At 44.6% G+C, this 26,587-nt stretch overlaps 1 protein-coding gene across 1 annotated transcript in view; it reads right to left on the reverse strand.

Annotated features, from left to right (window-relative positions):
- LOC126419040 (rabphilin-3A) overlaps nt 1–26,587 on the reverse strand; it is a 1,076,902-nt gene that overhangs the window by 296,204 nt on the left and 754,111 nt on the right. Inside the window, exon 6 of the mRNA XM_050086103.1 lies at nt 3,915–4,067. Coding sequence (XP_049942060.1) covers nt 3,915–4,067 — 153 coding nt within the window. The remainder of the gene's footprint in view (nt 1–3,914; nt 4,068–26,587) is intronic.

Raw genomic sequence — 26,587 nt, forward strand, 5'->3', positions numbered from 1 at the left:
GGTGCTGGGTAAGGTGGTGGTGAATACGGTGAGAGAGGATGGTCTCGAAGACCTTACTGAACACGGAGGTGAGGCAGATGGGATGGTAGGAAGTATCAGAGGGGGGTTTGTTGGGTTTAGAGAACAGCAGGACATGGGAAGTCTTCCACAGGTCGGGGTAAAATCCAGTGGAGAGAGGGACATTGTACAGGGTAACAAGGACAGCCAGGAAGGATGGGGGGATTCCTTGAGGTGGCAGTAAGTGATGCCATCATGACCAGGGCGGTGTTGCGTTTGGAGCGGAGGACGAATGTGATGTCATGGGCTGTGATGGGAGTGTTGATGTGCGAGGGGTGTAACTGATCCAAGTACTGGAAGCTAGGGATGAGTGTTGGGACAGAGGTATCAGTGCGCTCTAGGATGTTGGGGAAGAGGGAGCAATCAAAATGGGGATCGTCAGGAATGGAGAGGACCTCAGAGAGATGGGAAGAAAAATGGTTAGCCTTACTGTGGTTGTCAGGGAAGGGTAGATCGTCATGGAGGATAGTGTAATATGGGTTGGGATGGCTACCAGTAAGGTGGTGGAAGGCTGACTAGTACTTGGAGGAGTTGACAGGGAGGGTGGAGCTGGGGCATGTGCAGGTCTGGCGCCAGTCCCGGTGTTTCTTTGCTGTAAGGAGGATCCGGATGTGCCACTGTAATTGCCGGTGGCAGATGAGTGTATCCCAGTCACAGGTGCGGAGGAAGAAGAGCCTGTGGGATTCACACAGAAGAAGGACAGTGTGTGGAGGAAGTGTAGGATGGTGATGGTGGATGAGTTTGGTAAGGACATGGGCCTCCACAGCGTCAGTGATGGTCTTCTGAAGGAAGGAAGAGGCATGGGTGATCTCAGCAGGAAGATGAAAGGTGAGGTCGTGGATTTCGACCTGTAAGGCAATGGATTCCCTGTACGCATCCCAGTCGGCACGGCGGTAGTCATGGACAGACAGCTGGGTGGATGGCTGCAGGGGTGTCACGGGCAGAGGAGATGGTGAGAAGGAGAGGGAGATGGTCACTACCAATGGGATCAAGGACATCCATGGCAATGCGACCAAGGAGGTTGGGGGAAGCAAGGATAAAATCGGGGGTGGAGTTACTTTCAGGATTGGCGTGTTGTGGGAGAGGAACAAGGTCACCATGGGGAGTGGCAAGGAACTGATGCCACCACCGAAGGGTGGCAAGATCACAGCTGTGGATGTTGAGGTTGGTGGCAATCACATAAGTGGAGAAGGTACGGTCAACATGTGAAATGAAGTCATAGGGGAGAGAAGCTGTGGGGCAGCACAGGTGATGGTGAGGGAGGGAAAAATAAGCTGAGGAGAAGGTGTTTAGTTGGGTCATTGAGGAGGGGCTGTGGCTGGACAGGGAGATACTTGAGGTGGCCTACAGCGACCCTGCCTCAGACGAGAGGAAGGGGATTGTCAGTGCGGTGAAGGAGATAGAGGGAGGTGCAGACAACATGGTGCAGTTGGAAGAAGGTTTCATTAAGGATCAAGGTGTCAACCTGGTGCTGGGATAGGGTATACATGAAGAGGTATTTGTTGGCAGGGAGGGAGCGAATGTTGAGATAGAGGAGACGATGCTGGTGAGGAGGCAGGAGGTGAGAAGGAAGTGGGATGAGGAGAGAGGGGCCTCAACGAGGGTGTCAAGGTGGGTAAGGTAAAGTGGGCCTGGTTGTAGGAGTAGGTGGCGTAGGTGTTCAAGTGGAAAACAGTAGGCGGCGAGGGGAATCTGCTGGAGTGTGTGGGGGCGCTGGAAGGGTTGGATGTTCTGCAGGACAATGGTGAGGAACCGGATGATGTCTGCTGCTGTAGGGGGAGGGCTGACGAAAAGATTCCAAGCGCGGCCTTATATGCTCCACTGCGGCGGTACTGCACATGCGGGTCACAGATGCTGGTTGGCGGCAAAGAAATACGCTTACGCATGCGCCGCCTGTGGCGAAGGCGTACAGACATTCGATTCACTTATCGATGTATGATCGTCGGCGGTGACACCATGACGACTTCTCTGCAGTTTAAATACCCTAAGAGCCTGATTCCATGCTTTGTCCAAATTAAAACCACTATCTCTATTTATTAAATTATCAGCTAATCTAATTTCTATAGACAGAAATGGCAGGGAGGGAGCGAATGTTGAGATAGAGGAGACGATGCTGGTGAGGAGGCAGGAGGTGAGAAGGAAGTGGGATGAGGAGAGAGGGGCCTCAACGAGGGTGTCGAGGTGGGTAAGGTAAAGTGGGCCTGGTTGTGGGAGTAGGTGGCGTAGGTGTTCAAGTGGAAAACAGTAGGCGGTGAGGGGACTCTGCTGGAGTGTGTGGGGGCGCTGGAAGGGCATGTTCGGCCACAGCTGACTTGTCTGGCTTTAATAAGCATGCGTATGTTCGATGCTCCACACATCTCTCATGAACAGTACGTGTTGTTTGACCTATGTACGACTTCTCACAATTTTCGCAAGGAATCTGATATACACCCACTTTACGAAGCTGTAAATCATCCTTCACAGAGCCAATTTAAGTTGCAGTCTTGGTGGGGGGGGGGGGGGGGGGGGGAGGGGGCAGAAGATCACCTTAACACAGTGTTTCTCAAGAATACGGCCTATCTTCGAGGAAAGAGATGTGTAGAGTATCGGAGATACACACGTTCATTACAGCCAGACAAGGCAGCTGTGGCTGAATATTGTATTGATACAGAGCGTTCCATGAATTACAGTGATGTGCAGATTTTAAAATCCAACTCTTCATTTTGGGAATCTGTCTTCAAGGAAGCTATAGAAATTAGATTAGCTAATAATTTAATAAATAGAGATAATGGTTTTAATTTGGACGAAGTATGGAATCAGGCTCTTGGGGTAATTAAACTGCATAGAAGTCGTCATGGTGTCACCGCCGACGATCATACATCGATAAGTGAATCGAATCTGTACGCCTTCACCACAGGCGGCGCATGTGTAAGCGTATTTCTTTGCCGCCCACCAGCATCTCTGACCCGCAAGCGCAGTACTGCCGCCGTGAAGCATTTAAGACCGCTCTGGATGCCCGGACGATACGCGGCCGAAATATCAGTGGAGCAAATTTTATTTGCGCGGCTGCATGACCGAAATTTTATGGACTAGTCACATAATCCTTGGAGACGTTGCAGAATAACCATGGAGCCTCTGTAATACCGCCTTGTGGCTGCCGACGTAAACTCGCCCTGAGGTTGGAAACGGGTGAAACAAGACTCATTAGACGAAATGACATTCTTTCAGTGTACCATAATGCAGGTTTTGTGGCTTCGGTAGCACGCCTTCCTGTTAAGAGCGTTTTGCATCACTGATGAGTGGTTTTCGAATTGCAGGACGCCCCCTTCGCATTGTTTTGCTGCTGACGGGGTTTGCGCATGCGACGTTCAGTTCTGCAGTCCTCTTATTTCCGTCATATTATTTTTCAGTGAGCTATCGCCATGATCACTCGACACACACTTTCGTCCGCGTTTTGATTTAACGTATGATGTTTTTGAACTTTCCTTGTGTGCAATGTAAATTTACGATATGGTGCTTCTTGAAATACCAGACACTTCGGCTCACTGGCTTACGGAGGCAACCGTTATACAAGCAGCAACAATTTTCCCACATCCGAATTCACTTAGCTACGACATAACACGCTTACAACTACACAAAACAGTGTTCTGACCATGCCTGCCACTTGCAACGTATTGAGGGCGTTGCACAGGCGCCGTTTGTTGTCAACTACAACAGTGAAACCTACAGGCATGGCCAACGTCTGTTTTTACGTTTAAGCCTGCATTTGTCGCGGTGTTTCCATACTTCCGTCCGCCCTTTGTGTTTGTCTCGTGGCGTAAAGCAGATCTCGCGCGACCTTGACGTTGCGCTGGCGCAGAGCATCGCCGCCTACTCACCCGACGCGCTCCTGTTCGGTGAGGTCTAGCATCTCGGCGCGGCGGATCACCTGCAGGATGGTCTCCTGCTCTTGCTCGCTCAGCGACGGGTTGTCCGCCTGGCCGCCGTACTGCTCCAGCGACTGCGTCTTCACCGACCAGCCCGTCCTCAGCCTGCGACACCACAAGGAAGCGTTCCTCTCTGTCACACAGCCATCAGCGTGGTCGCTGATTCAACCTACGTTACCATACATGTAATACAACAGCTACATATACACTGAAGCGCCAAAGATACCGGTATAGGCACGCATATTCAAATACAGATGTATATAAACAGGCAGAATACGACACTGCGTTCGGCAACGCCATCTGTCACAAAGCGAAAAAAGTGGTCAAACTTAAACATTCATATTTATTTACGTACTACACGAATATGTAATAAAAATGGGGATGCCTATTTTAAAAAACCCAGTTGATATCCGTTTGACCTATGTCAGCGCCATCTAGCGGGCCAACCATAGGGCCTCTGGTTTCCCCCTTCAAGCTAGACAAGTTTCGTTCTTTGTAATTTTTTTCGTTTGACGCTTATTTCGTGAGATATTTGGCCCGGTCACGAGCAGTGGACCACCCTGTATAAGACAACGAGTGTCTGGCGCAGCTGTCAGATCGGTTATTGCTGCTACAATGGCAGGTCGTCAAGATTTAAGTGATTCTGAACAGCGCAAGAGAGATGTGACACAGCATCTTCTAGGTAGTGATGAAGTGGGGATTTTCCCGTACGACGATTTCATGAGTGTACCGTGAATACCAAGAATCCCGTAAAACATCAAATCTCCGACCGCTGCGACGGGGCAAAGGTCCTGCAAGAACAGTACCAACGACGACTAAAGACAATCTTTCAACGTGACTCCGCAAATTGCTGCATATTTCAGCGCAGGGCCAACAACAAGTGTCAGTGTGTGAACTATTCAATGAAACACCATCGATATGGGGTTTTGGAGCCGAAGGCTCACTCCTGTATCCTTGATGACTGAACGACACAAAGTTTTACGCCTTGGCTGGACCTGTCAACACTGAGACTGGACTGTTGATGACTGGAAACATGTTGCCTGGTCGGACGGATGTGTACGGGTATGGAGACAACCTCATGAATCTATGGACCCTGCATTTCAGCAGGGGACCGTTCAAGCTGGAGGAGCCAGTGTAATGGTGTGATGCGTGTGCAGTTGGAGTGATATGGGACCCCTGATATGTGTACATACGACTGACAGGTCGCATCCTGTCTGATCACCTGCATCCATTCATGACCATTGTGAATTCCGACGGACTTGGGCAATTCCAGACGGACAATGCGACACGCCACACATCCAGAATTGCAGTAGAGTGGCGTCAGGATCACTCTTCTGAGTTTAAACGCTTCCACTGGCCACCAATCTCCGCAGACATGAACATTATTGAGCGTATCTGGAATGCCTTGTAACGTGCTGTTCAGAAGAGATCTCCACCCCGTCGTCCTCTTTCGGATTTATGGACAGCGCTGCAGGATTCACGGAGCCAGTTCTCTCTAACACTACTTCAGACATTAGTTGAGTCCATGCCACGTCGTGTTGCGTCAGTTCTAAGAGCTCGGAGGGGTGCTACACGATGGCAGGTGTACTAGTTGGTTTGGCTCTTCAGCGTATAACTTACTTTTGTTTCATTATCAGTATTTTATACGACACTTCGCATGGGTAGCGTTAAAACTATGGCAGACGAAGTGACTGTCGAAGCTTACGCTGAGTAAGTGAATACTATCACTTTTATGTACCTTACACGATGTAGGCAGCGCACGCCTGGAAAGGTGTCTGGAGGCATCACTGTTATGTATTCCGTGTGGAATTGGCGTTTGAAATGACTTCTCGTTTCAGTGATGGGAACACATCGCGATGTACGTAATCTGTGTACATACAAATATTGTATGCCTATCATGGTGTGTGTGTGTGTGTGTGTGTGTATGTATGTGTGTGTGTGTGTATATGAGTGATTCAGTACGTATCATATCAGAGACTGGATGAGGTGGCACAAATAAAAGAAAAAATAAGTAAAGGATGCAGCGCTCCTCTTGTGAAGCTTAGTAAGGTCTGTCATGCATTGTTGACTCGCTGCCGCTATTCTTTGTCGTGGACTCTCCACGACAGACTTCTTCACTGTGCCACGCAATGAATCGTGTCCTCATCTAGATTTGATTCAAGGAAAACAGAAACCAGAAACTTGTGCCATATGCTGCGCTACTGAAAGAACATATAGCATGTAAACGAAGAAAAGTTGCTGAAGTACTTTTTCGAGAAACGATTTACTTGGTGCATAAAAAATAAAACACCACATATTTTTGATTTGCGTGGTTTTTCACTATGCGACTGCTCTCAAACGAATACAGGGAAACTGTTGGTTAAAAATATCTGATTATTTCAAATAGTAAGTGTTCCGGCGTATCGCCAAGCGCTGGCACGAAGATGAAGAACACGACAGAGAAGGCAGTGAGACGACTTCAGACAATAGCCTGCTGACAAGGACCGCGCCACGACAGGAGTGCCCTCTAGCTGAAGAGAATACAAGCGCCAATCCTGCCAGCCTCGGCCGCACAGGGCTAGACCCGGCCTAGCGGAGAGCACTACAGCAGCAGTGACGTGTGATCCATGTCAATTACTTTCATGGACCTTGTATACAGTAAAGAACTTTGATTGTTTGCATGTAGCCCATCGTTTGCGACACTGTTGTAAATTCAAAGTTAAGTATTGTCAATCTGGTTTATTGAAATAAAAACTATTAATGTGATTTGCTTGAGTTGTTGTATATCATTCCGAGAACGCAGCATCCTTTAGGCACCCTACGCAAGACTAGTGGGCAGGACCCCACAGTAAATCTCACACCACTGGCCAATAATAAGTTGGTTATCTTTTCGTTATTAGTCATTCTCCTTACAATACTTTAAAGTTGACTAAAACAGTTCCCGCAGTTCGAAGAATTTTCAGTAAATTAAGAGCGCGAACCGCGACTGGTAATCTGAAGGAAGCAGAAATTGGCAGTCTGAAATTGTCGCCATATTGCTAAAAGCGTTCCTCAATGGAAGTGTTTAGAATTCTCGTCCATTCATCCGCAAGAAATTTCTAAATCGTATTCAAGGAGATGGTGCTCACGTGTTTATGATCTTTAAAACACCTAAACCCGTTTCTCGGCAGTGGAGATTCCTTTACCAGCCTTCCGTATAATTTGAAAGTGTCCAAGCAAAGAATATCTTTCACCCCACACAAACTTCATGCATGCCCCACGGAAGTGTGTTGCGACCCTTGCTGTTCACGTTGTATATCAATGTCAGTCAGTTATTTTTGGCGGCAAAGCAGAGTATCGCAGTCATAGGCATTTACAGAACGTCTACGGAGACGTGGCAGTGAAAAAAGCACAGTGAGTCGTTGGGCAAGACTTCTGTCATCATAGCAAAAAGGTGGTGCAAACCTGATCGATCTGCCACCTGAGGACCAGCCGCACACAGCCGTGACTCTAGGAATGTTCATCGCCACAAACATGCAAACCAACTTCTCCTCCATGACAACGCAAAGCCTCACACAAGTCTGCGCACTTGAGAACAACTCACAAAACTGCGATGGACTGTCGTCATCCACCCTACAGCCTGGATCTCGCACCTCCGATTTCCGTCTGTTTGGCGATATGAAGGGTGGATGTTGGTTGCACATTTCGCGTAAGGACCACGAAGGCATCATAAGATAAATTAGCGTGCGAACAGAGTCATAGAGACAGTTGTTTTTCCCTCACTCTGTTTGCGAGAGGAACAGGAAATGAAATGAACTAGTAGTGGTACAAGATACCCTCTACCATCCACCACAGTGTGGCTTGTGGATTATGTATGTAGATGTAGATGTGCTGATCTAACCTTCAGCATTCCTCTGTAGCACCAGGTTTCAGAAGGTCCTATTATCTTCTTGATTGAATTGTTTGTCGGACACGTTTCACTTCTGTAAAACGCTACACTCCTGACAAATACCTTCAGGAAAGACTCCATACGAATTTCTCTTTTTAACACTGGCGCTGACAAATATACAGATAACGATATCTGAAATTCCGGTAGAGGTTACAAGTAGAATGGCCTTATGAAAAGTCGGGAACACATTACTGGAGGCTGTGTGGATATTTTGACTTCTCGTAAGTTGTTTGCCGCTGAAGCCATGTCACAGGCAACAGAGAGCTGCGCTGCGTGGTGTAAAGACACAGTCAAGTGGGGAGCTGAGTGGCTTTCAGCAGTGTGTGTCTCTTCTGTCAGATCGAAGCCAACCTTGTCCGCAGACGATCTGGTGAAAGGTCGCAAGGAGCAGCTGTTCTCCAGATCAATGCCCAACACCTGGGAGTTGCGGAGAGCTATTGGATATGACAATAGGACTGTCTTGGTAACGCCGGCCGCGGTGGTCTCGCGGTTCTAGGCGCGCAGTCCGGAACCGTGCGACTGCTACGGTCGCAGGTTCGAATCCTGCCTCGGGCATGGATGTGTGTGATGTCCTTAGGTTAGTTAGGTTTAAGTAGTTCTAAGTTCTAGGGGACTGATGACCACAGCTGTTAAGTCCCATAGTGCTCAGAGCCATTTGAATTTGTCTTGGTAACATGGAATATAGGCTGAATGCTCATCAGTATGTGGTATGTATGGTAAGCCCTGTTATCATGAACGGTGTACCAAAGGCAAAAAATATGATAAAATCGGACTGGTTCTTCGTGTAGTGGCAGTGTCCTATGCCTGGAAGCGGTGTGAATCTTGGTGTTATGGCCCACTCAACTTCAGCATCTTTCTGTTATAGAGGGAATTCCCTCTGTTTTTCCTAATTCTGTTTATAAAATATTTCTGCATCGATTTTCCATGTAAATGGGCCAGTTAATCTATTTTTCTAACTAAATCAGAGACAATGAATACAGTTGGAGTTACAATTCTTTATAGCTTGATCAAAGGAAGAAAAGTGACAATACTCGTCTAGTGCTCATGTCAGACTGAGGTGGCGTATTACATAGACTCTAGTAAAATATAAATTTTAACTATAAACTTCGACATGAAAGGAAGATTGCATTTATTAGTTTCGGTTGAGTCGATGCCTTACACTGGGTGAGACTGATTCGGATAGTTCACATTAAACTAATTGATATCTTGAGAATTTTAGAAACAGGAAGGCCTAACTAAAACTAGATAAATATAGTTCTGTCAAAACACAGATACAACCGATTCAGCGCCAGTGTCTCACTAATTTGTTGCCAGAAAACGTAAATGAAATGTCGTGTGGCGAGGGCCTCCCGGTGGGTAGACCTGATCACCTGGTGCAAGACTTTTGATGTGACGCTACTTCGGCGACTTTCGCGTCGATGAGGACGAAATGATGATGATGAAGACGACACAAACACAAAGTCCATGGGCGGAGGAAATCTCAAACCAAGCCGGGAATCGAACCCGGCCCCCCCGGCATGACAAGCTTGCGCGCTGTCCACTCATCTACGGTGGCGGACTTGAAAATGGAAATTACTTGGTTACGAGAAAACTGTACACGTCAAATACACATTTTGTACACATGTGAAATTTCTTTTCATTTCTATTCTGTGTTCTTTTTGCACGCTGTTACAGTAACATTTCAGAGTTTCCTCTCTTTTTGTTAGTCTTCCTAAGGAAGTTGACACTGTTCCCAATAATTTTATTAAAATTGTCTCTGAGTCCAATTTTTGTTACGGGCATACCCTCTCTGAATTCGCTATGGATACTCTCGCTTTCCGCATTCAAATTATTTACTTTCATTTTGACTGCAACTGTCTCTCTCTCTCTCTCTCTCTCTCTCTCTCTCTCTCTCTCTCTGTGTGTGTGTGTGTGTGTGTGTGTGTGTGTGTGTGTGTGTGTGTGTTGTCGTGTCTCGCCGCAAGTCTTTTTACACGACGCCACGTAGGTGACTCGCGCATAGGTGATGATGAAATGATGATGAGGACAACACAACACTCAGTACCCGAGAGGAGAAATCTCCGACCCAGCTGGGAATGGAACCGGCGCCCCTTCGGTTGGCACGCAGCCACGATGATCCCGCAGCTAACGAGGCGGGCATTTGCAACATCACCCATGTGATTAACTGTCACACTAAACGAAGCTCTCGTCCCTATGAATATGGGTGTGTTCTTGAATCTGAAATTAGTGCTACTCACGATCATCTCCTTCCCTTTCAGTTTCGAGAATTCAGATCCGTCTATTATGGAAAAAACAAATTATTTTTACTATACGAACTGATTTCGGTGCCAGTGCTCCAAAATCAGTGGGTAGTTTTATTCAAGTCAGGTAGAAAATGTTGGGTAATAATTATTGGAATGAAAATTAGGCATGAAACATTTTATGTCTATAATGTCTTTTACTTATTCCTTAGAGTTTTAGATTCTTTAGCACCTTCTTTACATTATATGTTGCTTGTTATACGCAACGAAACAATGTTTTTGTGAAGTCGATTGGCGAGGTAGCTAATCGCTGTATCCTAAAACATAAATTCTGCTGCGCGAAAAACTTACATTTAAAGATAAGGTGAACTGCTAACCCGCAAATCAATATCGCAAAATATCATAGTCGGTTCATATACAATATTGTACGAATGGTTTCCATTGCCTTCTGCATTCTCATGCAATTTGTCATTTCTGATTCTCCCGCCTTTTAGGGGCAGTTTCCCACCCAAAGGCAAGAAGTTTCTCTGGAACTCTTCCCTTTCCTCAACACTTTTTGACAAGGCCATTGACAAAACGCGGGTGACTTCTTATACTTGAAGTATAGTGTGCAGCGTGATACTGTTCGTAATGGTTACTTCCTGATGGATGCCTTCTCAGATGAAAGGGTCTAATGAATTGAATTTTTGTGAAGCAAAAGAAATACGTAAGTAAAAACAAAAACTAAAAACCATAACTGATAACTTTAATTTCGTCAAATACCTGCACTTTTCTGCAGGAATAATTCAGATTTGCGCAATTCTGTTCTTGGTAATTGAAATTCAGTCGGTCAAACGCCTAATCGCTAGGAAAATTATAACTAGCTTTTACAACAGAAAGCGCTTTTACTCTCCGCTTTTCGTATGAATGTTCTGTGTTTTTTTTCCAGAAAATTAATACATTTTCTGCTGCACATGATCACAAGACATACTGTTCATTCCTTTCTGAACGCTGTAACCTCATTCCTTTTTTAATACTGTAATGTGCTATGGGGGCTGCTAACTTCTGTGCAATTACTGTACGACGTCAGATTAATAGCATACACCGAGAAGACAACCGTAAATAAATTAAACTCTCAATCTCGTAGAACCAACAGTTCGGCAGAATTAATCTACACTAAGAAACTTTTCAAAAAGTGAGAGTGAAGCATAGTGGTATAGCAATACATGTTGCAGTTCTTACGTAACCTTCAGCTCAGGGCGTAGTCATGTCATTTCTCAATGTCTAGAGTAAGGTCCGAAGAGATGCGTGACCTACTGCCGCAATCAAAAATCCGTATCGTTCCCACGTCAACCACAACGAGGTTTCTGCACGGAAGAACCACAACAGCACGGCTACAGAGTGCTCCGTAACGAGTTCTGGAAGAACGTAAATTGACCCACTTACGAGCAATTACCATGTAAATTATATTAATGCAGTCCACTCGCCGCTCATTATGCGCCTGTGCAGAATAAGGTTTTTTTTTTTCCTTTGCTTATTTATTTCTTATGTTTTTCTCATCTGACATCGCGAATTCATTTTATCTGCGATAGAACTAGTGACTCTTGCTGTTTTCACCTGAGTAAACTAGGCAACCTATACATCTATTCCAAATATGTCCAACTCACAAAAAGTAAAATCTCTGCTTAAAGCACGTTTGCCCCTATCGTCACTCAAAAACTCACAATACAACCAGAAAGATAGAGAAGGCTACAATTAAGAGCGACTTCAAGCGTTATTGATTTGGTTTCTAAGTACTGTCCTCAGGAATGCGAATTACAGTAAAACTAAAACTGTGGTTGCGAAATAAGGGAAGTTATTTTGAAATAGTTAATAGCCACTAAAATGACGAAACATTAAATTCTCCTTCTTCTTTGTTACGGTTTCCGGTGTAGAACAGTCACTTCCTCATCAGATGGCTGCATGGCTGCAGTACACTTATGAGAGGCAATACTGATCGTTTCTTACAGGAGTTTTAATGCACTGTATCAGTAAAAGAGACGCAGCTGCTTTTCGTGGGTCAATTACGTATGTACGTACTTCAATAAGACTCTCAGGCCACACATTTTTAATCTGTCAGATGTAACTTGCTCTTATTGCAACATGCGAATGAGTTCCTTTTTGTGTGTGTGTGTGTGAAACTGGTGTCACATCTAATCCATTTCACTGATGATACAAGTGCCACTGTAAATTCACTGAGATTTTTGCGCAGTTGTTATCTGCTTATTCTCAAGTGGGCTTCATTTTTTTTTCTTTGAGTCATCAGTCTTCTGACTGGTTTGATGCTGTACTCCATGAAATTCTCTCTTGTCCCGTCTTCTCGTCAGTGTCTTCCATATGTTCCTTTCTTCTTCTTTCCTTTGGAGCCTCCTCATATCTTACCTTATGTCTACCTAATTTTTAAAATTCTTCTACTCCATCATATTTTAAACGCTTCGACTCTCTTCTTCTCTGGTTTTCCCACAGTTCACGATTCACTACTGTGCAATGCTGTCCTTTCACAAATTAGGGGCTATGTTGATACCAGTAGACTTCTTTCGGTCAAAAAAATGTTTCAAATGGCTCTGAGCACTATGCGACTTAACTTCTGAGGTCATCAGTCGCCTAGAACTTAGAACTAATTAAACCTAACTAACCTAAGGACATCACACACATCCATGCCCGAGGCAGGATTCGAACCTGCGACTGTAGCGGTCGCTCGGTTCCAGACTGTAGCGCCTAGAACTGCACGGCCCCTCCGGCCGGCTCTTTCGGTCAGAAATGCCCTCTTTACTTGTGATAGTGCACTTATGATATATCCTCCTTGCTTTGTACGCCATGTTTTACTTTGCTTCTGAGTAGTAGAGTTACTTCACTTCGTCCAGTTTGTTGTCATCAATTTTGATGTTAAGTTTATCATTATTCTCATTTCTGCTACACCTTATCCTCTCGTCTTTCTTCGCTTTACTCTCACTCATATCCTGTGCTCAATCAAGCTGTTCTTTGCAGTCAGTAGTGTGCCCAGACGAATTTCCTGTTGACACAATTTCCTCATCCCGTCCCCCCCTCCCTCCCTCCCCGGATGGAATTTGTGTACCCATCTGTCTGAGTCTAGTATCATCCGGTGTGAAAGTTCGAAATGTTTGCAATTCGTGTAACTGATGCGGACGTGGGTAGCAGCCCGGTATTCACGGAGTCGGATGTGGTAAACCGCCTAAAAGCCACACCCAGGCTGGCCGACACACCTGTCCTCAGCGTTACTTTGCCGGGTGGATACAATATGGCGCTGACCCGCCTCCAACATTCCCAGAAGCGGCGTGCTAACGTGCACGGCTTTCCATGCGTGTCACCCTGAATATTAATTCCACTCTTGAACCTTCCTTATATTTCCGTCATTGCTTCTCTGAGGCATAAATTGAAAATTGGTTGGGAGAGACTGCATTCATGTCTTACACCCTTTTCAATACGACCATTTCCACCTTGGTCTTTCATTCCTATTGTTCCCTTTCTGTATTACCCGTTCTTCCCCAAGGGTTATCTCTATTTTTCTGAGAATTTCGAACATCTTATACCATTTTACATTTTCGAACGCTTTTAGTATGTCAACTAATCCCATGAATGTGCCTCCCCTTTACTTTTTGAAAATCCAAATTGGTCGTCATCTAACAGCTACCAACTGTCTTTTATTTTTTCTGCGTATTATTCTTGTCAGTAACTTTATCCAAGAACTGTTAAACTAATTGTACGATACTTCTTGCAGTTATCTGGCGTCGCCATCTTCGGAATTGTGTGGATAATATTTTTCCTAAAGTCTGATGGCATGTCTCCAGCCTCATAGATTCTATTCATGAATTGAAATAGCCGGTTGACTGCCATTTCACACAGTGATTTTAGAAAACCAGTATTATTAGCTTACCATTTCTCTTTGCATACTGAATTAACCATTCCATATCGTCATATATATTGTCTATCGTTTCAACTTGTGTCTGTCATGTTGGTACGGACACCTGAACAATTGTTGGTGGCGTTGGTTTGCTGTCGACTTGGATGAGAACAGTCCTATAACTGAACTGTTCACAGTAACTCACTCTTCGCCCTACCTTCCTATTCATAACAAATCCTACCGTCGTTATATTGATTTCTGCTCCTGTTAATATTACCCCATATTGGTCTGACGAGAAATCCTTATCTTCTTTCCATTTCACTTCAGTGTCTACCACTATATGTAGATTTAGCCTTTTTATGTTTTCTAGCTTCCCTACCAAGTTCAGACATGTGATGTTCCACGCCCCGACTTGTAGAATGTCGCTCTTTTGTAGGTTATTCATTCCTTTTCTCATGTGCAGATCCCTCTTGGCCGTCCTTTGCTAATCCGGAGCCTTTGGCCATGGAGACATTTCATCATCAAACTTTTTCAGTTACTGGCAAGAAATCCCGTGTATTCACGTAATGAGTCTTTACTGGAATGGTTTCCATTGCCTTCTGCATTGTCATGCCATTGGTCATTTCTGATTCTTTAGCCTTTTAGGGGCAGTTTACCACCCAAAGGCAAGAAGTTTCTCTGAAACTCTTCCCTTTCCTCAACACTTTTTGACAAGGCCATTAACAAAACGCGGGTGACTTCTTATACTTGAAGTCTTCAGCCACCATTGCTGATGAATTTTACTCAAACCATAAGCAGTGGCTGGAACCGAAACTGGGACACAAGCGATTCACCCTTGACCAAAAGTGCACGGAATTTACATACTTCTGTATGTTTTATAAATTTCATTTGTTGATATTCTTCGGTAAAATATATTGAGACGATTCAGCCTCAAGTAATAAATTATATAAACCACTGAAATGAAGAAATTAACAATGTATATCGATTTCAAACGAATGAATCTTATGGTATACGATTGAAAAATTAGGGGTACTACTAAGAACATCACAGTATTTTATTATCTAGTGAAATTTCCAATCGACGAACCACGTCAATTTAACATTGAATGTGATATTCACGAAAGACGTTAAAAATGATAAAATACACAGTTGAAACTTAGCGAATATGGTGGGATTTCTGAGGTACTAAAAACACCAAGCAAATTGTACAGATGTGTTAAGTATTCAAGTGATATGTTCTTTTTCATGACGCTTATCATTTATGTAATCTATGGAATATATAACTAATTAACCCATGTAGACCCAATACTCTAACAGGTTGAGATATAATTTAAGTAATCCGTTATAGAAACAAAGTTGATCGCAACACATTACAACAGACTGTTTCATCCTAACTTTACACTATGTAAACTCTAAATTTGTTATTCATAAGACAAGTCTTTAACAACACAGCATGGCTGACTTTTCCTAGTTCTGTAGATACCAAACTTTAAGAAACTGTATTTTCAGATCCTTGTAAGAAATGCACATTTACAATGTTGAAATCAGGTAAAGCCATTACGCCACTTTTCACTACAGTAAATTGAGAATCTGTATTGAAACGTCCCCTTCGAACAATTATACATGACTGTCCTTAAACTGACACACAATATTTTTAGCGCAACGCAATCTGACTTTCAATAATCCCTACAAAAGAATGGCCCTGACTAACATTAACCTATACCTTTCACAAATCACTTACCTCACAAAAATCTTCGTTACTCGAACTACTGGAATACAGCGAGCGCCACTACTGGCAGCTAAATAAAACTACGGAAGGCACTAACTACTGATAGGCATAGTTAGCAAATGAAAGATTTTAATAGAGAACAAACAATGTATTTACCTTAATAGTGTTGAAAAAATCATAATATACATAGCAGTTCATGACATCCAGTCTTACAAATTTCAAAATTCCGCCATTTCTCTCCCCACATCCACCACTGCTGGCTGCTCACCTCCAACTGCGCAACGCTACGCGCTGTTAACATCCAGCTGCCCAACACTACAATGGCCGACAACAATGCAAACTAGCCACAGACTGCACACAGCACAGCCAGTGATTTTCATACAGAGCGCTACGTGGCGTTACCAATATAAAAACCTAAACAGCCCACTTACAGTATCAACTAAAGATGACGATAGGATTTGTGGCGTCATTTAAGTTATGAGGGGCACATATTTGATTCATCTTAGACATCTAGTGATAGGTAACGCCACAAGGTCCGAGTTTTGATTTTGTAACTACAACAATCAAATAACTTTCTTCTGCGGTCGTATAATGGGAACATTTTTCTTTGGATAAGATTTAAGAGTATCAAGCGTGTAGTTATTCCCTGCTTAATCTGTTGTTCTTACAGCGATTCAGGAATATCAAGTTTACCTCGTTTGTTGCCTAGTCACCACTGAAGCAACTACTAATAGATTCAAATGTATGTAGAGGCTAAGACGACAGTAGTACTACAACAATAATACTAACAGGACGATCTGCAAATGAACAATTTCTGGAACTCTGACTTGATACAGGAGTGAGACTGTTTTATTTTCCAACCAAGCATGAGGTTACACAAGTAGTAACTGGCCTTAGGACAGTTATTGATATGATAAAGTGGAAAGGTAACAAAGCGTTATACATGACAAAGGTTACTGACAGTAGGAGAAGAATAAGTGAATCAGGTCAGGCTATGTTGTTGCCAAGATTTCCCCAACCTCATTTACATCATGACCTCCTCATACACCGTGCAGCATTACCAAATTTCCCCCTGTCCCCTCAAGGTCAATGTCAAGGTGAACCATGCCGCATTCCCCTTTCCCTCTCCACCCCCCTTCCCTCTCTCCCTGCACCCATGCTGCGTAAATGCAAGGTTGCGGATCTAGTCGATTTTCCCTAAACTACACTGGGAGTGTAAACTCCAAGATGTCGGAAATGGTGGAATTAGCTTTTATATATACATATACTATTATGTTGTAGATAGCATACTTGCAATGCTCAAAAAGTTCAAGACAGCGGCAATGGATGACGGAACAGACGTTTATTTATTTATTTATTACACTGGAGCAGGCAGCGTCTACCCACTGAGTGTAGAAGCCTGAAGACTGACGTTGATTGGAGGCCCACTGCTTTCAGCAACCTAGATGACTTGGGGGAAGAGTAGAGGAAGTGACAAAATTCTCTGGGGACCTCCTCTGCCCCCACTTTCACCAGGGAGAGCTGGCTCTGGGCGCTGTCCGTTACAGGTATCAGCACATTAAATGAGTCAGGCACGACCCTGATGTTTCTGGGGTGTGCTGTTGGGGTGCAAGATAATGTGATACCGCGACTTACAATAGCCGCTAGCTCGACACTGCTGTTGCTGCCTTAACTAGCCTACCAAGGTAACTGAGGTTACCAGTTCTAGATGAAGCTCAGAGCTTCATGCATGGTGTCCTGTACCCCTGATTACCTTAATTACATCTCTGTGCAGTAGTAAATAAGTAATAAAATTCACTTCAATCAGACAGTGAATAATCAAGATGGAAGGCGTACTGCAATTTACTGCATCGTACCAGCTAGTGATCAAAATATGTCCTCACTAGCATGTTTTCGGGGTATCAGTACAAGCCTGTTGTAAATACTGAACTGACTGTACCACACTGGAAACTGCCCCTAGCAGACAGCAATACCACGCATCCACGAGGTGGAAGCAAATTTTTGGGATCGACTGCAGCCCAGCTGAGCAAACACGTCTTGGGACACGTCAGAGACGGGTTGCGTTGTAAAAAATTGATAAATTTGATGTGTTATGTGGTGTCACCGCCAGACACCACACTTGCTAGGTGGTAGCCTTTAAATCGGCCGCGGTCCGTTAGTATACGTCGGACCCGCGTGTCGCCACTGTCAGTGATTGCAGACCGAGCGCCGCCACACGGTAGGTCTAGAGAGACGTCCTAGCACTCGCCCCAGTTGTACAGCCGACTTTGCTAGCGATGGTTCACTGACAAATTACGCTCTCATTTGCCGAGACGATAGTTAGCATAGCCTTCAGCTACGTCATTGGCTACGACCTAGCAAGGCGCCATTATCATTTGCTATTTATCTTGTGATGCATGTACCGTCAGACCAATGTTCACCAATTATGGATTAAAGTTAAGTATTCCAACAGCTACGCAGCTACGTACTTTATTTGCTAGACTCAAATCCTTTAACTGTTCCAGACCTGACGCCAGCCTGCGTGAGCTTTAACGCGTGCCTTTCGGCTTCCTCTCCTAGTGGCTTGGCTGTCTTGCCAAGTCACAACATGTTACATTTTTATATCCACACAGTAAAATTATCAAAATCATAACATTTTTCAGGTAATAGTGAGCCCAACCAAGGCATCCACTTTATGTGCAGGGTGTAGTCACTGCAAAACACTGATGTCATCAAGAAAACTAATATGCCCCGTTGTCCCATATACACTAAAAAAAAGGCACCACTACGAAATTATGTAAATTGGACGAAAGTATATGGATGGAATGTTAAAAATGGTTCAAATGGCTCTGAACACTATGGGACTTAACACCTGAGGTCATCAGTCCCCTAGACTTAGAACTACTTAAGCCTACCTAGCCTAAGGACATCGCACACATCCATGCCCGAGGCAGGATTCGAACCTGTGACCGTAGCAGCAGCGCGGTTCTGGAGTGAAGCGCCTAAAACTGCTCGGCCACAGCGGCCGGCTAATAGAATATTCATGCACACAAAAACAAATAAGTACAATATCAGAAAAATTGGGCTATTTATTCGAAAGATAGAGCTTCACAAACTGAACAAGTCAATAAGGTGTTGGTCAGTCTCTGGCTCTTACGCAAGAAGTTATTCGGCTTGGCATTAATGGACAGAGTTGTTTGAATTCCTCCTGAGGGATGTCGCAACAAATTCTGTCCAATTGGCGCGTTAGATCGTCAAAACACGGATCTGGTTAGGAGGAAGATCAGGCGACCTTGTTGGGTAAGATGGGTTTGGAAAGTACGAAAAAAAAAAAAGCAGTAGGAATTCTCGCTGTGTGTGGGCGGGCATTGTCTTGCTGAAATATAAGATCAGGATGGCTTGCCATGAAGAGTAACGAAACGGGATATAAAATATCCTCGACGTGTAGCTGTGCTGTAAGGGTGCCGTGGATGACAATCAAGGTGATAGTGTTATGAAAAGAAATGGCATCACAGACGATCACTCTTGATTGTCGGGCTGTATAGCAGGCGACAGTCAGGTTGGTATCCCACCACTGCCTAGTGCGTCTCCAGACACGTCTTCGGCCTTGAATTCATTCACTGGAGTACACGTATATTCATTGATGAGTTCGACTTCGATCTGAGCCTCATTGAATGGCGAAAACATGTCTCGAGAGGTCCCGGCCAGAGGTGGAACACCAACCCGATTATCGTCTGCCATACGGCCCGACAACCAGGAGTTACGGTCTGGGACGTTATTTCTTTTCATAGCAGAACCCTTACAGCACAGCGCTCGTCGACGATATTCTACGCTTCGTTTTGTTGCACTTCATGGCAATCCCTCCTGGACTTACACTTTAGCAAGATAATGCCCGCCCGCACATAACGAGAATTTCTACTGCTTGCCTCTCCCCCCCCCCCCCCCCCAAATGAGCACATTCGGAGAGTTATGGGCAGGGCCCGCCAACCGTCTCCGATTGTTGGTAATTTTAGTTTATTCCGCACTTGCTTTTGTCTAGTTAGTTGGTGATTGTTCCAGGTTAGTTCTGATCGACTGTTAGTCCAAGATTTTTTAGCGTTTTAGGAAGGTGGTCCGGAGCAGGACTAAGGATTGCTTACAAAAGGCAGTGATACTGAATAACATTGGAGATTCGTCAACACCAAAAGGCAGTGTGCAAAATTTAAGTAGCTACACTCCTGGAAATGGAAAAAAGAACACATTGACACCGGTGTGTCAGACCCACCATACTTGCTCCGGACACTGCGAGAGGGCTGTACAAGCAATGATCACACGCACGGCACAGCGGACACACCAGGAACCGCGGTGTTGGCCGTCGAATGGCGCTAGCTGCGCAGCATTTGTGCACCGCCGCCGTCAGTGTCAGCCAGTTTGCCGTGCCATACGGAGCTCCATCGCAGTCTTTAACACTGGTAGCATGCCGCGACAGCGTGGACGTGAACCGTATGTGCAGTTGACGGACTTTGAGCGAGGGCGTATAGTGGGCATGCGGGAGGCCGGGTGGACGTACCGCCGAATTGCTCAACACGTGGGGCGTGAAGTCTCCACAGTACATCGATGTTGTAGCCAGTGGTCGGCGGAAGGTGCACGTGCCCGTCGACCTGGGACCGGACCGCAGCGACGCACGGATGCACGCCAAGACCGTAGGATCCTACGCAGTGCCGTAGGGGACCGCACCGCCACTTCCCAGCAAATTAGGGACACTGTTGCTCCTGGGGTATCGTCGAGGACCATTCGCAACCGTCTCCATGAAGCTGGGCTACGGTCCCGCACACCGTTAGGCCGTCTTCCGCTCACGCCCCAACATCGTGCAGCCCGCCTCCAGTGGTGTCGCGACAGGCGTGAATGGAGGGACGAATGGAGACGTGTCGTCTTCAGCGATGAGAGTCGCTTCTGCCTTGGTGCCAATGATGGTCGTATGCGTGTTTGGCGCCGTGCAGGTGAGCGCCACAATCAGGACTGCATACGACCGAGGCACACAGGGCCAACACCCGGCATCATGGTGTGGGGAGCGATCTCCTACACTGGCCGTACACCACTGGTGATCGTCGAGGGGACACTGAATAGTGCACGGTACATCCAAACCGTCATCGAACCCATCGTTCTACCATTCCTAGACCGGCAAGGGAACTTGCTGTTCCAACAGGACAATGCACGTCCGCATGTATCCCGTGCCACCCAACGTGCTCTAGAAGGTGTACGTCAACTACCCTGGCCAGCAAGATCTCCGGATCTGTCCCCCATTGAGCATGTTTGGGACTGGATGAAGCGTCGTCTCACGCGGTCTGCACGTCCAGCACGAACGCTGGTCCAACTGAGGCGCCAGGTGGAAATGGCATGGCAAGCCGTTCCACAGGACTACATCCAGCATCTCTACGATCGTCTCCATGGGAGAATAGCAGCCTGCATTGCTGCGAAAGGTGGATATACACTGTACTAGTGCCGACATTGTGCATGCTCTGTTGCCTGTGTCTATGTGCCTGTGGTTCTGTCAGTGTGATCATGTGATGTATCTGACCCCAGGAATGTGTCAATAAAGTTTCCCCTTCCTGGGACAATGAATTCACGGTGTTCTTATTTCAATTTCCAGGAGTGTAGAATCATTTACAATAGGAAGAAATCGAAGTAGTAAATGAATTAAAGGTATGTTGCAGGTGAAAACTGCGTTGTTGTTGTTGTTGTCTTCAGTCCTGAGACTGGTTTGACGCAGCTCTCCATGCTAATCTATAGAGTGCAAGCTTCTTCATCTCCCAGTACCTACTGCAACCTACATCCTTCTGAATCTGCTTAGTGTATTCATCTCTTGGTCTCCTTCTTCGATTTTTACTCTCCACGCTGCCCTCCAATAATAAAGTGGTGATTCCTTGATGCCTCAGGACATGTCCTACCAACCGATCCCTTCTTCTTGTCAAGTTGGGCCACAAACTCCTCTTCTCCCCAATTCTATTCAATACCTCCTCATTAGTTATGTGATCTACCCACCTAATCTTCAGCATTCTTCTGTAGCACCACATTTCGAAAGCTTCTAATCTCTTCTTGTCCAAACTATTTATCGTCCATGTTTCACTTCCATACATGGGTACAGTCCATACAAATACTTTCAAAAACGACTTCCTGACACTTAAATCTATACTCGATGTTAAAAATTTCTCTTCTTCAGAAACGCTTTCCTTGCCATTGCCAGTCTACATTTTATATCCTCTCTACTTCGACCATAGTCAATTATTTTGCTCCCCAAATATCAAAACTCCTTTACTGCTTTCAAATGGTTCAAATGGCTCTGAGCACTATGGGACTCAACTGCTGAGGTCATTAGTCCCCTAGAACTTAGAACTAGTCAAACCTAACTAACCTAAGGACATCACAAACATCCATGCCCGAGGCAGGATTCGAACCTGCGACCGCAGCGGTCTTGCGGTTCCAGACTGCAACGCCTTTAACCGCACGGCCACTTCGGCCGGCCTTTACTGCTTTCAGTGTCTCATTTCCTAATCTAATTCCCTCAGTATCACCCGACTTAATTCGACTACATTCCACTATCCTCGTTTTGCTTTTGTTGATGTTGATCTTATATCCTCCTTTCAAGACACTATCCATTCCGTTCAACTGCTCTTCCAAGGCCTTTGCTGTCTCTGACAGAATTACAATGTCATCGGCGAACCTCAAAGTTTTTATTTCTTCTCCGAATTTTTCTTTTATTTCCTTCATTGCTTGCTCAATATACAGATTGAGTAACATCGGGGTGAGGCTACAACCCTGTCTCACTCCCTTCCCAACCACTGTTTCCCTTTCATGTCTCTCGACCCTTATAACTGCCATCTGGTTTCTGTACAAATTGTAAATAGCCTTTCGCTCTCCGTATTTTACCTCTGCCACCTTCAGAATTCGAAAGAGAGTATTCCAGTCAACATTGTCAAAAGCTTCCTCTAAGTCTACAAACGCTAGAAACGTAGGATTGCCTTTCCTTTATCTTGCTTCTAAGGTAAGTCGTTGGGTCACTGTCGCCTCACGTGTTCCGATATTTCTACGGAATGCAAACTGATCTTCCCCGAAGTCGGCTTCTATTAGTTTTTCCATTAGTCTGTAAAGAATTCGCATTAGTATTTTGCAGCCGTGACTTATTAAACTGATAGTTCGGTAATTTTCACTTCTGTCAACACCTGGTTTCTTTGGGATTGGAATTATTATATTCTTCTTGAGGTCTGAGGAAAAGAGGACACTGAATATCTCAGAAGGAGTCTGGCAGAGAGGAAGGTGAAGGATTAACTCACTCAGGGAGGAGAACATAACCCACCTTCACCGAATACACACTGGAGGCAATCCTTGCCGTGAATGTGATGAGGCAACAATAGGAGATACGAGTCATATATTTTCGAATATAAGCGTGATGGAAACCAAAAATGATTACATATAGCAGTTAATCAGGTTTCATCAACGATTATCAACTAATGTAGAAGCTCTTCTTCATCAAAAGGATTCATTAATGTTAAAATAAATTAATTTTTAAATTTTTAAATAGATATAACTTTACTCTGTACAATCCTAGAAAATCCCTAAAACACTAAGGAAAAAAACTTATCAGTACATAGGTAACCAACGTTCTACTAAATCGGGTGTGAGATCGTCTCATGGTATTCAATCAAAATCTGGAGGACAGCTGAATATGATATACGTGACATGAAATACGTTAACAAATGAGCCAGCTAGTTTTGACGCCAGATCTTCAAAAGCTGTAAGAAATATTACAATCTGCCGATTACGGTTTTATTTTCCTATCGTGTATAGTCCTATTTATTAAAGATACGGATATTTATGAAGTTTGTTTATGACAGGCATTAGTGGAAGGAAGAAAGGTTAGAAAATAATGTCCTGCCAAGATGGAATTCTAGAAAAGGTGTACTACTGTAGTTTGGATTGCACCAGCACTAGAAATGAAATCACCCGTGGCCTTATACACCTTGTGCACGAACTGCACCGACAAAATTTCGGAGATCGCTATGTGATATTTTGTGAGTATTTTGGTACAAGTGAGACGTGGTCGCCGGTCGCTCGTTACAGAGTTGTGGTGTAATTATGATTTATTCTGCTTGTTAACCTTGTTATCTTTCGGAAAAAGTGAAAAATAGTAATGAGCTATAGAGTAATGCAACAATCCTAATAACAAATACGTCAAATTTTATCGCAGCATCGCTGAGCATTCAGTGTATGCACACGCAATTTGCGAATCGGCTAACTGTTCATCAGTATTAATCAAGGCTGCATTTAGGATCTATAGAACTCTAGACTGAACCTGCCTGCAGCTCGTGGTCTCGCGGTAGCGTTCTGGCTTGCCGAGCACCCGGTCCCGGGTTCGATTCCCGGCGGGGTTAGGGATTTTCACCTGCCTTGAGATGGCTGGGTGTTGTGTCGTCTTCATAATCACCATTACGGTCGGAGGAAGGCAATGGCGAACCACCTCTACTAGTGGTACGGCAGTGCGGGTCTCTCTGTTACGGAGTATGGGACTTCATCATCATCATCAGACCGAACCTGTGATCTGCACTCTACCACGAGAAACTAACCCGCAAAAATAAGATTTTAGAGCAATTTTCGAACTGAAGGATTATAACCGACTATTCAGAGTTTACTACTCAATGATACGAAATTTTATTATTCAATACATCTCAACCAAATTCCAATCGGGCTCTTAAGACCACTCGCTGTCTAACGGCCGCCTTGTCATCTTCTGGCAGGTAGCGTCATGCAGATTCCATGTCTGGGGCAGAACACACCGTTCTCCTGACAGTTGTCGACACGGTCAGACCTTGGGGCTCCTACTGCGCATTCAAGTAGCTACTCAGTCGGCATAATGAGGCTAAGTGCATCCCGTTCCGGTCCTCCCAACAACGACAAATCCCTCTCACTACCGGGTACTTCCGAGATCTTCGGCATGAACATGCAATGCCGGATGTCAGAGACACAGGTACAGATAGTTTGATAACTGTTACCTTAATATGCACACATCACAACGTGTTAGTTGTTTTCTATCTGAGTCTAACAGTCTTCCCGCAAACACATCACATAATTTGCTACCTGATGCTTTCTGTACTGTCGTAACTGCGGCACGAAGTTGATCACGTCTCTCAGTACAGATTGCCCGATTTGCGCCCTGGTGTCCACCCTTCAATACCTAATCTGCTGCTCAGGGAAAAATAAACATTAATGGCTTTCTGCCTACACGTACTTTGAGCTACTAACCAACTTAAAAAGGATAGTACTCGTAATAGTTATAATCATTAGTCTACAAATGAAGTAAATACTGGAGCTGTTCAGCTCATTGTCGTCAGTTATTAACAGAAAAATCTGCACTTATATCCCTAACACGCTGTATAATGATTTAGTTTATTCATGAGATGAAAAATGAAAAAAAATTGAAACCATTAAGGTATTCAACATGATTTGGTAACATCGCCACTGATAACCGTGGCGTTAAGTGATCATAAACTACATACTACAGTAACATCTCAATGAATAACTAAATTTAAGAAAAGCCACAAAAAAATTGAGATTCATGGGCACAGGTAAATCAGTATTTCACTTTTACAACTAACGTCTTGTAGCCATAAGGAAACATGTTTGTTAGCAAAAGAAAAGTTGACAAAAGGACGTATTAGCCAAACAAATTTTACCTTTTACGATATACTGATAGTTTTTATTTCATGGACCGTCTGACTGCAACAGAATGAAACACAATTTTCGTACAATTTTCAGTTGCAGTCAGACGGTCCTTAAAGTAAAAATTATCAGTATACCGTAATATTTCACGCAACTTAGGAAGACAGGATTACAAAAGTCTGGTGAAATTTTACCTTTATTTAATTCATCTACCTGCCTGCAAATTAAAGTTTTAAGTGCACTTATTGTCAAATTGGCTTGTGTCTAAACTTCACAATAATTAAGTTATCTATAATACGTAAACTGTTTATTATTTCAAAAGTAATCACCACAACTGATACATTAATTCCACTGTGAGGCAAGACGGTCAGTACCTTCATGGAAAAATGTTTTCGGTTGCCCATGGAACCACGGCTGCACCGAGGCGTGCACTTCTCCTTCCGAAGCAAATCATAGGACACGGTTGCCTTTTTTCAGGCCTCTAAAAATGTGGAAATCGCATGAAGCAGAGATCGGGACTGTATGGCAGATGTCTAACGGCTTCCCAGTGAAACTTCTGCAGCATAGTCGAAACAACATTGGTATTATCCTGCAACAGAATGATGCTGTCTGTCACCATTCTTGGACGTTTGGAGTCGATGGCATGCTTCAATTTACGCAAAGCGTCCACATACAGCTATGCGTTAATTGTGGTGCTGTGTTCCAGAAAGGCAATGAGCAGCAGGCCCCTAGAGTCAAAGAAGAAGATCATCTAGACTTTCGCGTAGCTGACGTACCTGTTGTTTTGACTACGCTCCAGAATTTTCGCTGGGAATCCCTTACATATCCTTCAAAAAGTGCCGACCTCTCCCCCATGCGATTTCCATATTTTTGGAGCACTGAAGAAAACATTCGTGTCCTTCGATTTGCTTCGGATGAAGAGGCGCATGCCTGGGTACAATTATAGTTACTCTATGAAACCATTGACCGCCTTGTCTGACACTGGGATAAATGTACACTAATGTTTAAAAAAAAAACGCCGAACATCTTGAGTGAATAGAGATAGGACGTTCATCTCCACAGGACATGTACATTAGTATGTTCTGCAGAAACGATTAGCATTTGAACCACGTTGGCACACGGGTTCAAGATGAGCATCGATATCGCGGCGTAACACCGCATAGCGGTAAAATGTGCCTGCGGCTCTCGTTGTCGCAAT

Source organism: Schistocerca serialis, chromosome 9 (assembly GCF_023864345.2).
Source record: "Schistocerca serialis cubense isolate TAMUIC-IGC-003099 chromosome 9, iqSchSeri2.2, whole genome shotgun sequence".
In the NCBI taxonomy this organism is placed as follows: Eukaryota; Metazoa; Arthropoda; class Insecta; order Orthoptera; family Acrididae; genus Schistocerca; species Schistocerca serialis.